General features: G+C 38.8%; 1 protein-coding gene across 1 annotated transcript; it reads right to left on the bottom strand.

The window, feature by feature from the left end:
- Positions 1–11,506: 11,506 nt before the first annotated feature.
- Positions 11,507–13,977, bottom strand: LOC130138578 (uncharacterized). Its single transcript, XM_056312977.1, has 5 exons — positions 13,478–13,977; positions 13,167–13,356; positions 12,772–12,905; positions 12,343–12,455; positions 11,507–12,084 (listed from the first exon to the last, which is right to left on the bottom strand). The coding sequence occupies exons 1-4, from the start codon at positions 13,862–13,864 to the stop codon at positions 12,411–12,413; spliced, it is 756 nt and encodes a 251-aa protein (XP_056168952.1). The 5' UTR covers positions 13,865–13,977; the 3' UTR covers positions 11,507–12,084; positions 12,343–12,410.
- Positions 13,978–14,214: the final 237 nt, after the last annotated feature.

Below are 14,214 nucleotides of genomic sequence, written 5' to 3'. Positions count from 1 at the left end.
AGACCTGAATTGTATTTTCCGTGTTCATAGTTTTTTGTAAATGATTCCATTAGGATTAGATTACTAAAAATTTATTCTTTTGTCGATTATTTAGAGTGACGATGAAGCATGTATTGCCACTTTGGTTGTTAATGAAGACTGATGCGCTCTGAAATTACATATCGAATGAGTGGTAGGTTGGAATTTACAAAGTCGAGTCACTCTTAGCCGCCGGTAACTATGGACACTCTTATTCACTTTTAGTCGGTTTAAAATATTTTTTTGACTTTCCGATGATTAGAATGGACACTGATTTTCTTATTTACGTATTGATTCACTAAATATCTTGGCAATTTATTCAAAATATCCAGTTTGGAACCACATGATTAAGCCATTTGTAACATTTTAATTTGACCACATCACCTCTATTTTTCACCTCATGCTTTTAACTCAATGTTATCATTACTTTTAGCCTTAGTTAAACAATCTTATCCTTTTGTTACTCATGGGGTCTTCTAAATACATCCCTCTTGGTCACATAACTCTATTTAAGAAATGCTTCAAGTCTTCAACTTTTCTCTCTCTCTATCTCGATCTCTGGATTCTCACTTTCCAAATCTTCCAATTAAAAGCCAAGGTCCCACTCTTTTTTTGTTGTTGAAGCTTTTAATTTCATCTTTTCAAGTGTTGACAAGGTGAATTAATGTATTTTCTCTTCATCTTATTAAGCTAGTTTTGTTGCCTACAAAGATTTAGAAATGTTAATTTACCTTCTTCAATATTTTGCTTTAAAGGTATTTAAAGCTTTGATTTGTTCAAGTCATTTTTCAAAGTAAGTGAAAGCTCTAGGGACTAAGCTAGAATGATTTACTTAGTACTCTTGACTTGGTTATTTGATGGTTGCTGATTATAGTTTGAACTTTGATGTTAAGCGTGAGAAAGTTATAATGATTGCGAGTTGAATCACCTTGTTTGTTTGACTTAATTCAATGCGTTTCTACATGGAGGTTGAGATTAATCTATTTCCGTGAGATTCAATAGAATAAAATGTGGAAATAGTGAAATTAAACTAGAAAGTAATATATATTTTTGAATTCGACTGTACCGATCTACTGGCTAAGTGTTGCTGATTAATCACGTTATCAATTATTTTGGCTGTCGATGTTCATGTTGTCAATTACTTTGGTTGTCGATGTTCATGTTATTGATTATTGGGTTGTCGATGTCTACAATGTTGATTGTTGGGTTGTCGATGTTCACTTGCCGATTCCCTAAGTATGTTATCAATTCTTTCATGAAAAAAGAAAGGAAGTAAGCATGTCATTATCATTAGCCATGTATGTAATCACTGAAAAGGCAAGGTAATTATGTTTCGAAAATGATTTGCATGAAAAGGTGTTGTGTACCGAATGCCGATTCTTGAAAATGTATGTTGATTTAGTTGTAGATGCAAGGGAAATGATGTGATTATAATGTTATCATGTGCACTGTTATTATGGGATTAAATATGGAAAGTATTATGTGATATAAGTAAATATATTCCATCACCCATATATTAGTGACGATGATGCCTCGAGAGTTGAAATGCCCCGTGTGCCCTACCTCGGAGTGAAGATGGCCCATGTGTCGGAATGCTCCGGGAGTATTTGGAGGAGAAGTAAAGAATATAATACATACATATGTGCATATATAAATACATATAGACACACATGTCTATTAATGGACAATATGGTGATAAATGTACCTCATAATATGTTATGCCACGTGCTTCCATTTGGTTGGATAATCTCATGCAATGTGATTATTATTTTCCATTGGCAAATCATGATAAGAAAGATGATGTATTTACTCTTGCACTTGTCATTCATGGTGATTTTGTATTCTTGTGAACTCACGTTGTTTTGTACCTGGTTGAGTGATAATGTGATCTCCACTTTGGACTTGACGATATCATTACCGAGATTTGGCTCACCCATTTTATATTTCACACTTGTAAGATAGATCACTCTCCACCACTGCATTTTGGAGTTCCTATATATTTTAATTGTGAATATCAAGACGTGTTGGTACCTGAATCAATGATAGTTTATAGGAAGTGTAGTTCGGTGATATGGATCGACGTGGGTATACCGAGGTGGATTTATTGCCTAGTACTTCAATATCAATGGGGAGTTGGTTGGACCACTCAGGGGTTTCAATGGTCCTCCTAGTTTCGATGACGATGGCAGGTCGATAGGTGAAGTTGTTGATCCGAAATATAGTGACATGACTCCGTGTAGACAAGTTTTGGGTGTAGGAGTATGGGATAGTATCGACGAAACCTGACCTTCTTCCTAATGCGTTGTATTCTGCTTCTTTTGTACTTGTATAATTACTTGGAAGATGGAAGATAATGGAAAAATGCATATGTAATTTATTCAGAATTGCCAAATTGTGTTTCTCGTGCGATGTGAACTTTTGTGCTTTCGCATGCTTATAAAAATTGTGAGTAATAATCAGAAAAGACATGTGTCATGCGTGACGTTTTGAGGCGTCACACCAGGCCTGGTGTCCCTCGCCCGAGGCTAGTGACGGCAGCACTCGCTTAAGGCCGGCGAAGGGAAAAAGGGAAAAAGAAAAAAGAAAAAGAAAAAAAAAGAAAAGAAGAGAAAAGGAAAAAAAAAAAGTAAAGAAGGAAAAGATAAGAAAAGAAAAAAAGGAAAAATAAAAAATTCGTAAAAATATTAAAATATTATTAAAAATTATCCACGTCAGCGTCGAATGTGCCACGTCGGCTAGTGGTGTCCACGTTAGCGATTTAAATTGGCCATATCAAGTCAATAGGCAAAACGCGAAAATATTTAGGACTCAATTGACATAATTAAAATGTTTAAGACTAAATTGGTAACAGTGCAATATGTTTAGAACTTTTTGGATAGTTTTCCCGTCAATTCATCACCCATATATTTTGCAATAGCAATTCAACATATTATTGTTTCAAAGCAAGATGATCAACATATATTCGGCTATCTACACTTCTGTATTTTGCTGCATGGTCAACCAGTCTAGATTTTTTTTTTTTGTCAGAACCAATCTAGATTATTTTGCGTCTTGGGTAGTAAATCCAAATGACGGGAACTTGCAAAACATATAATCATTGATGAGAATATATTTTTAGTTTAAGCCCGTGAAGGAAATCCAATTCAAGTAACGCTTGTAGTTTGACACTCAAACAAGCAAGAAATTATAAAAATACTTTCTACTTTGGAGTTAGATTCCTAATTCGACTAGGTTTTTTTTCTTTTGAGTGATTTACGGGTTCGTGAGAGAAGTCGCAAGCAACAAATAAAATTGTCTGCTTATGTACCTTTCCATGTATAAACAACAATTATACCGTTTGAAATGTTCTTTAAGACCCTAAGATTGAAAAAAGAGATAAAAATTGTTAAGCATGATTAACTAATGTAAAATTTAGTCTTCAGATGGAGGGAGAAGGACACTACAAGTGCTAAAATTTATGTACGGCGCTCACTTTAGTGCCAAAAGTTTCCGCCGGATCACTAAAGTGCCAAATCGAAGAAAAAGTGATCACTTAAGTGCCAATGGTGAGAAATTCCGGCCAAATTAATACGTGGTTTTTATAATTAAATTTTTAATTTGAGTCGGATTTCCACGTGTATAATTCAATTTTTTAAATATTTTTATAATTTTCTTTTCTTTTCTTTCTTCTTCTTCTTCTATCATGGCCGGCCACCAGGCCTCGCCCAGACGAGACCACCGTCGCCCGCCACAAGTAAGGCCCGGCCGATCCTCGACTGGGTGAGGGCGGGCTCGCCTGGCCAGATCCGGCGAGGCCACGGCGGCCTTGCTGCGCATCGCCCGAAGGAAGGCGACACCCGACGAGGCTGCCGTGGCCTCGACGAGGGTCGGCCGGGCCTTGCCTATGGCGGGTGACAGCGGCCTCGTTCGGGCGATGCCAGGTGGCCGGCCATGGCCGGTGGCCGGACGCTGGCCACTGGCCATGGTAGAAGAAGAAGAAAGAAAAGAAAGAAAAAGAAAGAAAAGGAAAAAAAGGAAAAGAAAGGAAAAAAGAAAAGAAATAAAATATTTAAATGCTGACTGTACATGCTGACTAGACCTCTGGCGAGCCACATGAGCTTGAGAAATTAATAAAAAAAATGCCACGTCGGATTTCCGGCGAAGTTGGCACTTAAATTATCGTTTTTCAAAAAGTTTGGCACTTAAGTGATCCGACGGAAACTTTTGGCACTAAAGTGAGCGCCGTACACAAGTTTTGACACTTGTAGTGTCCTTCTCCCTTAGATGGATGTATGGTGATAAACGCACAATCTTTTATATCCTCCGCTGCTAGAAGGATCTCGATGTCCATTTAAGAAAATAATGTTGCTACCAGACCTAAGAAGAATTAGCTCTATATCCTGCAACAAAAAATAAAAAAAGAGGTAGAGGACGACGATGCTAAGGTTTACTTTGAATTTTATGCACATAAACTAGTTTAATCTACTGATAAAAATAAGAGCCACAAATATTTTTCGAGTCACTAGAAATCATACATGACAACCGTGGTAGGTAGTGACCTGCTGTGGCTGAGGCGTGACCGTTGTATTAATAGTTGCATTCATCAATGAATCTGTTCAAGATGAAACACACCAATAGGAACATAGGATTGTTTGAGATGCCCATGGGGAATACCATTTCGCCACAGCTCTACCAAAAAATCCCCCTTCTAGTTCAATATAAGTGTAAGTTTTCTTAAATACAACAAAATTTTACGTCAGGTTTTGATAGATTCTGGCCAAATAAGAAAATACGTCAACTATCGTTCTATAAAATTTAGAATGTAATTAATTTTCCGTCTCAGCTCAAGTGTGGATTGAATTAGGAAATAAATTTATATACCAAGCAAAGGCAAATTTTGATAAAGACAAAGGAACAACTTAAGTCTCATAAATGCATTTGTTCTTGCCTCTCCATATTGGGCAATAAATCGACCAACATATTTAACAGTTGATTGATCATCTTTGTTAGTGAAAACAACAAAGTCAGGAGTTTTTGATTCTCTTGAGTAAGGTATAGTGTCAACCCAATCAAGATGTGGCATCCTATATATTGCCTAACCATTCCTTTGTCAGCATCTAATTCTTGTAATACGAGTTCAGCCACTTGATTAGGATTCACAAGTTGATAAAATTGCCCTTCTTACCCCTTAGATTCAAGGTAGATAGGTCAATAAACTTGACTTTTTTGTCCCTAGGTTCAAGGCAAATAGGATTTTCAAGCCTTTGTAAAATCCTCATTAGTGGTGGGATCACTTGGTCTAAATTAATTCCGCTAGTCAATTGAATAAGAGTCATAGGAACATACTCAGAAGTTGTTGTATTCAGTTGGATTAGTTTGGACTGATTGAATGTTTTAGGCCTGGAGATGACATCGTTGATCACATTGACGACCACCGACCTAATCACATCATAAATGTGTCCTGCTATATGATTCATCATTTAATTCTAATGTTCCTCGAACAGCCTCTTCATGGTGGCCACCAAAGTAAGGTTTGGTGCTAACTCTCTCGTTTGCTCCTCCATAAACTGCCACAGGATTTCGACATTGCCCCCTTAGCTTGGCTCTGTTGCTAGAGTGGTTGAGGTCTCGGATCATGTAGCCGTATCACCAGGGTTATTGCCCACCGCATAATCGGGCTCTGAATGATTCTTTACTCTCGTCATTGTACTTCCTCATATCAACCACATTGGTCCTACCGGTGTGCCAAAAAGAAGTTTCACTCAAATTGGATTCAAACACGAAATATCTTTCACCAGTCGTTCTTCGGTTTTTATTAGAGGCGACAACGATGACTCTAGACAAAAAATATGACAAGTAGACAAGAGAATCGATAACTTCACTTATACAAACCATGCTATAATTTAATCGACGACAAAACTTAAAAATATAGACACTTGAGCGGAACCGAACGTACACAAGCTATGTTGGAATTTAATCAACGACAAAGCCTGAGTATGCAAAGATGCAACACCTGAATTGAATTGATGACAAGGTGTGACATCCTCAATCCGACACCGATTAATCAAGTATCATTGGACTTAATCGGCCTCGTTTTGACGCTAATCAAGAGGGAAAATCCTTCTAGCCCACATTTGAATTGGTTGATTTTTGGATGATTGCACATTAATGTGTAATGTGCTTGATTGGTATCCTATGGTTGGTTAACCTATAGTTTTCATCTAAATGCAACATATAGAAGCCTTGATGGAGATGAGACAAATTTTGGTCTTATCCTAACAAGCTTGGGCGCCACTTTTGGGGGAAGAAAAGAGAAGAGGACCTACTTGGTTAGCTTCTAGGATTTGATTTCCCCTAAGCTTCTCTCCCGTTAAGTAACCTGAGACCCATCGGGCCTCCGCGAATGCTTAAATGTGATAACTTAGAGTATTGTACCTGCCACCTCCAACCCAAGTCAGTTTGAGAAATTAACATTAGTGGGAGGATTGACGTAGCATTCGGAGTTCGCGTGGTAGGCCACAATGCCTGCAAATATCTTGCCATGAATGCCATTCTCGGTGGTATTTGCTCCATCAATGCCCTTGCATATCACTGTCACCGGATATCTTGGTGGATCTGTTGGGAGAACAATAACAATTCGAACAATATTAGATTAGCGCAGCGAAATAAAATAATCCCCCTCTTGTGTAAACCTAATAGGAAACAACTGAATCAAGAAATATAAATACCAAGCACGCAAACACAAGACGATTTTTTTACGTGGAAAACCTCCTCGGTGTGAGGAGATAAAAACCACGGGACCGGAGTCCACCCAAAAATCTTCACTATCAGCAAAACTGGGTGAACAAAGTTCTTCTCTAGTAAATACTAGAGGTACATAGTAGCAAAGACACCAAGAACATCATTCTTGGCAATAGACATGAACTTCACAAGAGATAAAAGGATAAATCTCACCAAAAACGCACTTTTGGTGCAACCCACAAAAACCTAATGTAGGGAGCTTCAACTGAAAATCAAACCGATCATATTCGAGAAGAATGCGGCACGAACACGCTGACAAAATTTCAGCTCAATCGGACCACGAATCGACCTCCGACGGCAGTATCAGATATATCCTCAAACCCAGATTTTATGCTCTCTCTTTCTCTCTTGTTACTATGTCTCTCTAAAACGTTCTTTTTGCGGCCACGACATAATAATAGTGAGAAACCCTATTTCTCAATATGAATAGACATATAGGCTCAAGCCTTGGGCTTGCGATACATTGGGCTTCCTCCACACGGGAGTGAACCCAGCCAACAAATCTCCCCCTCACGACGATGTGGAGGGATTCAAGCTTGTCCCTTGATAGAGTCTTCGTCATCATATCAGAACCATTATGGTCCGTATGGATTTTCTCAAGTTTCAACAACTTCTCATCTAGAATGTCCCTTATCCAATGATATCTAACATCAATGTGTTTCGATCTAGAATGAAAAGATGAATTCTTACCAAGATGAATCGCACTTTGGTTGTCACAAAATAACTCATACCTCTTTTGCTTAGACCCAAGTTCTTCCAAGAACTTCATCAGCCATAGCAACTCTTTACTAGCTTCAGTCGCCGCAATAAATTCAGCTTCTGTTGTAGAAAACACAACACACTTCTGCAACCTTGATTTCCATGACAGCCCCTCCTGCAAAGGAAATCAAATAACGAGAAGTAGATTTACGGGTATCAATATCTCCAACCAAGTTGGAATCTGTGTATCCAACCAACTCAAGTTTCCCGGTCCCGAAACTGAGTTTCAAACTGGAAGTTCCCCGAAGATACCTCATGATCTACTTCACTGCATTCCAATGCTCTCTACCTGGATTTGATAAATAACGACTAACAACGCCAACTGCACGCGCCAAGTTTGGACGTGTACATACCATCGCATATATTAAGCTTCCCACAGCCGAGGCATATGGAACACTTTCCATGTCTTTCTTCTCTTTATCAGTCGTGGGACTTTGCTTTTTATTCAACTTAAAGTGGGCAGCAAGAGGAGTGCTAACCACTTTAGCCTTGTCCATGTGAAATTTTTGAAGAATCTTCTCAATGTACTTCTCTTGCGACAAGAACAACTTCTTAGCATTTTTGTCCCGAGTAATTCTAATGCCAAGAATCTGCTTCGCTGGGCCCAAGTCTTTCATGGCAAAAGACTTACTTAATTGTTTCTTCAATAACTCAATTCGTGAAGCATTCCTGCCAACAATTAACATATCATCAACATAAAGCAAGAGAATAATAAAGTCATCATCAGAAAATTTTTGGACAAACACACAGTTATCCGAGGAAGTCTTCTTATAGCCCTGCTCTGTCATAACTGAGGTAAACTTTTTGTACCACTGTCTCGGTGCTTGCTTTAGGCCATAGAGACTCTTCTTCAGTTTGCACACATAATCCTCTTTTCCTTTCACTTTGAAACCTTCTGGTTGTTCCATGTATATCTCTTCCTCCAAGTCACCATGTAGGAAGGCCGTTTTGACATCCATCTGCTCAACTTCCAAGTCTAGGCTAGTTGCTAAGCCTAGAACTACACGAATAGAAGACATTTTTACCACCGGAGAAAATATATCATCAAAGTCAATACCCTTTCTCTGAACGAATCCCTTAACAACCAATCTAGCTTTGTATCGTGGTTGTAAAGTGTGTCCATCTTGTTTCAACCTGTATACCCACTTGTTCTTCAAAGCTCTTTTACCTTTAGGCAACTTCACCAGCTCAAAAGTATGATTATCATAAAGTGACTACATTTCATCCTACATTGCGTCAAACCATTTGCTTTTGCACTCATCTTCTATTGCTTCTACATAGCACTCTGGTTCACCTGCGTCAATCAATAATACATACTCATCTGCAGAATATCTGGTGGAAGGACGTCGGTCTCTGACGGATCTCCGAATTGGAATATCTAGTGGAGTATTTAATGGAGTCTCTGATTCAGGAACGGTATCATCTGTCTTAACATGTTCAGGAATATGTGCATTATCTGGAACATTCACTTCCCGTTGCTCCTCATCAACCTGTGCAGGAATATGTGTATGAGGAACTAGATCCAAGTCAATCAAGTCATCACTAACCTGTGGCACTGAAATCATCTCCGATTTCTCAATATCCTGTATTATTTGATCTTCTAAAACACAACATCTCTGCTTCTTATAATTTTCTTCTCAATTGGATCATAGAACTTGTAGCCAAACAGATCCTGTCCATAGCCAATAAATATGCATTGTCGTGTTTTCACATCAAGTTTAGACCTCTCATCTTTGGGAATATGCACAAATGCCTTGCATCCAAAGACACGCAAATAATCATAAGAAACATCTTTGCCTGTCCAAACTCTATCAGGAACATCAAACTCTAAAGGAACACATGGAGTAAGATTTAATACAAGTGCAACTGTACTCAAAGCCTCACCCCAGAAAGATCTCGGTAGCTTTGCTTGTGAGAGTAAACATCTTACCTTTCAACCAGTGTCATGTTCATCCTCTCAGCTAAGCCATTTAACTAAGGTGTCTTGGGAGGTGTCTTTTGATATACCCTGTTGCTTGCAATATTCATCAAAAGGTCCAGTATACTCTCCCCCGTTATCAGTTCCGATGCATTTCAACTTCTTTCCAGTATGTCTTTCAACTGAAGCCTGAAACTGTTTAAAAGAATCTAATACTTGATCTTTAGTTTTCAAGGTATAAACCCAGATTTTCCTTGAATAGTCGTCTATGAAAGTAATAAAATAAAGAGAGCCACCAAGTGATTTTGTCTTCATAGGACTGCAAACATCAGAATGCACTAAATCAAGAATACCTGACTTTCTTGAAGAATGGGAGCTTTTGAATGTAACTCTATTCTGCTTTCCTGCTAAACAGTGAGCACACTTCTTCAGTGCTGAACTTTTCACTCCTGAAAGGAGCTTCTTCTGTGTCAATATTGACAAACCCTTCTCGCTAATGTGACTGAGCCTCTTGTGCCATAACTCAACTGTTTCCCCGTTATCTACTGCATTAATTTTGTTTGTGGACAACTTTGCCTGCATAATGTACAACGAAAAACATTTTTTACCTCTAGCCACAATCATAGAACCTTTAGTGAGCTTCCATCGACCATCACTGAAAGTGTTGCAATACCCCTCATCATCCAACTTACCTATGGAAATCAAATTCAAACGAATGTCAGGTATATGTTTAACATTATTCAATACTAACCTCGTGCCATTGTTAGTTTCAAGGCACACATCACCAATGCCTATAACTTTAGCAAGTCCATTGTTTTTCCATCTTCACGGATCCAAAGTCACCTGACTTGTAAGATGTAAAGAAATCCCTACGAGATGTAGCATGAATAGATGCACCACTATCAATTACCTAACTGGTCTCATGACATACAAAATTCACTGCATCACCATCAAAGACAATGAGAAAGGCTTCCGCAACTGCAGCAACATGATTGTTATCGCTATCATTATCACTTTTCTTCTCTTTACTTTTCTCTTTATGTTTCTCTCTTTTCATCTGACGACAAAACCTCTGAATATGTCCCTTCTGATGGCAATAATGGCACTCAACATTTGCAAATTTATTGTATTTGCCTTTGCTTTTATCTCTGCTCTTATCTCTATTTCTCGGACCTCGAGTCTCACTTCTTCCCCTTTTTTCAACAACCAATGTGAAGAGGAGGATCCCTGTGTCTTTCTTCTCATCTCTTCATTTAAAATACTACTCTTGGCCAAATCCATGGTAATCGTACCATCCGGGGCTGAATTAGACAAAGACGTTCGAAACGTCTCCCACGAGTCCGGCAAAGTACCAAGCAACCATAACGTTTGTATTTCATCATCAAACTTGATACCCATCGCAGCCAGTTGATTTATAATTCCTTGAAAAGAATTTAAATGATCAGTCAAACGAGTACCATCTTGATATCTCAAAGCCATCATCTGTTTTATAAGAAATAACTTGTTATTCCCAGTCTTTCGAGCATACGATTGTTTGAGCTTATTCCATAAACTGTGTGCATGCGTTTCCTCAATGATATGATTCAAAACATTATCATCCACCCACCGCCTAATGTAACCACATACTTGACGATGAAATATAACCCATTCAGCATCAGTTTTATTCTCGGGTTTCTCGTCAGCAAACACGGGTAAATAATAATCTTTCACGTACAAAAGGTCTTCCATCTTTCCTTTCCACATGTGATAATTCGAACCATTCAATGTAACCATTCTACTCGTATTCGTTTCCATCGTTTAACACAAGGCAGAAAAAATCCAGCAATAACCAAAGCTTTGATACCACTTTGTTGGGAGAACAATAACAATTCGAACAATCTCGGATTAGCGCAGCGAAATAAAATAATCCCCCTCTTGTGTAAACCTAATAGGAAACGACTGAATCGAGAAATATAAATACCAAGCACGCAAACACAAGACGATTTTTTTACGTGGAAAACCTCCTCGGTGTGAGGAGATCAAAAACCACGGGACCGGAGTCCACCCAAAAATCTTCACTATCAGCAAAACTGGATGAACAAAGTTCTTCTCTAGTAAATACTAGAGGTACATAGCAGCAAAGACACCAAGAACATCATTCTTGGCAATAGACATGAACTTCACAAGAGATAAAAGGATAAATCTCACCAAAAACGCACTTTTGGTGCAACCCACGAAAACCTAATGTAGGGAGCTTCAACTGAAAATCAAACCGATCAAATTCGAGAAGAATGCGGCACGAACACGCTGACAAAATTTCAGCTCAATCGGACCACGAATCGACCTCTGACGGCAGTATCAGATATATCCTCAAACCCAGATTTTCTGCTTTCTCTTTCTCTCTTGTTACTGTGTCTCTCTAAAACGTTCTTTTTGCGGCCACGACATAATAATAGTGAGAAACCCTATTTCTCCATATGAATAGACATATGGGCTCAAGCCTTGGGCTTGCGATACATTGGGCTTCCTCCACATGGGAGTGAACCCAGCCAACAGGATCATCATATTGAGCTGCTCCCACGTACAACAATATCAAGTAGTTCTTCAGTTCATCCCCACTCTCCAAAGGCCTACACAGTACACACACAAAAAGAAGCAGTAGTCATTCTATGAATGATTTTGTCTCCTTAATATATTAACATTTAAGCGCTTTCTTGAAGACTCGATTGAGCCTCGAAGATCATGAAACTTCACCCCGAACTGAAGAGTGAGCGCGGATTAGGTTCCTGATCTCAGAAGGTGAATTGAGTCAATTCAACTCCCTTAAATTGAGAAATTGGAAGGGGAATACTCTATAGCACTCGGGTATGACAGATCAGATCACATACTTGCAAGTCTTGAACATCTTGCTTAAGTTTGAAAGGCCATTAGGCTCGTTAATAACTCTATCAATCTCTTACCATGAGTCTCCTATAGTTTGGGAGCAAGTCTCGCTAGCTTCCTGTGCAAAAAGACTATGGTTCAAGACAAATTGTGAAAAACAAAGAATAGATATTAAGATTCTAAAGATTATTCAAGCACTAAGTTTGTATGTATTTCTCACTTAAGCTATGGTTACACATAACTATACCTTTGAATTCTATTGATGCCATCCCCTAGGAGCAAGAATATGTGTACTCATGTACTTACCTTGTGTGCGTAAAATGGGAAGATAGGGATATTGCGTCAATTAATGGATATTCTTTGGATGCTCGAAAAGTGCCGCACACTCCATTATTAGAACAAAAGAGAAGAAGAGAAATTACGGGTGTAAATACCTTAAAATCCTTGGTGACCACCGAATGATATGCATCCTGCGGGGTAATATCGTCGAAATACAGTATTGGAGCTGATGCGGCCAGAGCTCCGAGGGTCACGCGTTGATATTTTAGCCGGAACCACGAAGCAAGCTCTGAAATTCGCATTAGCTATTAAAATTCAACAACTTAATACAACGATATAATATATCTTTCTCAAGTAAAAAAAGGAATTAGTATTTTTGTTGAAAATATATGACAACAACAACTCCTCATTTTTACTTATCATTGGTTATTTTACATAGTCAACAGAGAACTGATATCAGAACCCGTCATACTTCTGGTGGACCCTTTTTTCGATTATTTCTTTCTACCATACACAAATATGGATAGAATATTATACACATTGCACTTACTTCCTCCATATGATCCTCCCACCACAATAACTGGAGAATCTCTGGCTTTTAATTTCTGCTTCACGTGCATGATAATGGCAGCATAATCGGCCAAAGCTTGGGCCGAGCTAAAATACCCGCGAATATTTGTATCATTGAGAGCTTCTTGGAAGCTCATCCCAAGTGGAATTGACTCACCATAATACCGATGCTGTCAAGAAAAATTCCACAAGGAAAAGAAGAATTTAATTACGTAGTTAGAAGCTTAAATTAGACAAAAAGAACATTCATGCGTGGGCTGAGAAGGAAATGGTAGAATTCAAATGTCTTACCTCAATATAAACTAATAAAGCCTTGAATTGAGCTGCATTATCGGTCAGAAACCCGATCACAACCGGGGCTCCGTCGATGGGCGATTCAGCGCCGAGGTAAACGAAGATCGGCGCATTAGAATTTGCGCCACCCCAATAGTTGGAGTTGATCAAGTATCTCTGTTTGAAGGTGGTGTAGCTCTCGGGTCTGTAGTTGAAATGATCGAGTGTTTGGTTGAAGAAGAAAGTTTTGAAATCGTCAGTTATGGATGCCGTAACCGCACGTTCCGGGTGTCGGAGGACGTCTTCGCATCGTAGGCTCAGCGTCGGAGTGTAGAGTTTCTGTCCAGAAATCGAAGCTGTGGATAAGATGAAGGAGATGATGAAAGAGAGACGAGGAAAAGTCATGGTATGCAGCGTGTACAAGAAGTGTGTTTATGAAGAAGTCCAAACTTGGCTGGAAAATGAAGTGACTAATCCAAAGGCGGAGGGTTGAGAAACGGGACACCCTCACAAGCATTTATAGGGGCAAAAGTACACTAGAAGTACCATAACTTGTGTATGGCGATCACTTTGATGCCATAACTTTTTTTCGGATCACTTTGGTGCCAAGTCGGAGGAAAATCGATCACTTTAGTGACTCCGGCCAAAAAGCTGACCTGGCATTTATATTTTAAAAAAAATTGGTCTGACTTGTACACGGTGGAAATTACATGGCTTTTTTTCTTATTTTTTAATTTTTTTTTTTTAAAAAAAAG

The sequence above is a fragment of the Syzygium oleosum genome, unplaced genomic scaffold (assembly GCF_021117445.2).
Source record: "Syzygium oleosum isolate NSW1041296 unplaced genomic scaffold, Sole_v2.1 Sole_v2.07, whole genome shotgun sequence".
Classification (NCBI taxonomy): Eukaryota; Viridiplantae; Streptophyta; class Magnoliopsida; order Myrtales; family Myrtaceae; genus Syzygium; species Syzygium oleosum.
The sequence above is the reverse complement of the archived record's forward strand: the minus strand, read 5'-3'. Positions and strand labels throughout refer to the sequence as shown.

What these genes read in the sequence shown, in the direction of transcription:
- LOC130138578 (XM_056312977.1), bottom strand. Translation starts at nt 13,864, where the DNA reads ATGACTTTTCCTCGTCTCTCTTTCATCATCTCCTTCATCTTATCCACA. An exon ending in CTTTATTAGTTTATATTGAG is followed by an intron (nt 13,357 to 13,477) that starts GTAAGACATTTG and finishes TTTTCTTGACAG; the next exon opens with CATCGGTATTATGGTGAGTC. An exon ending in TGGTCACCAAGGATTTTAAG is followed by an intron (nt 12,456 to 12,771) that starts GTATTTACACCC and finishes CTTTTTGCACAG; the next exon opens with GAAGCTAGCGAGACTTGCTC.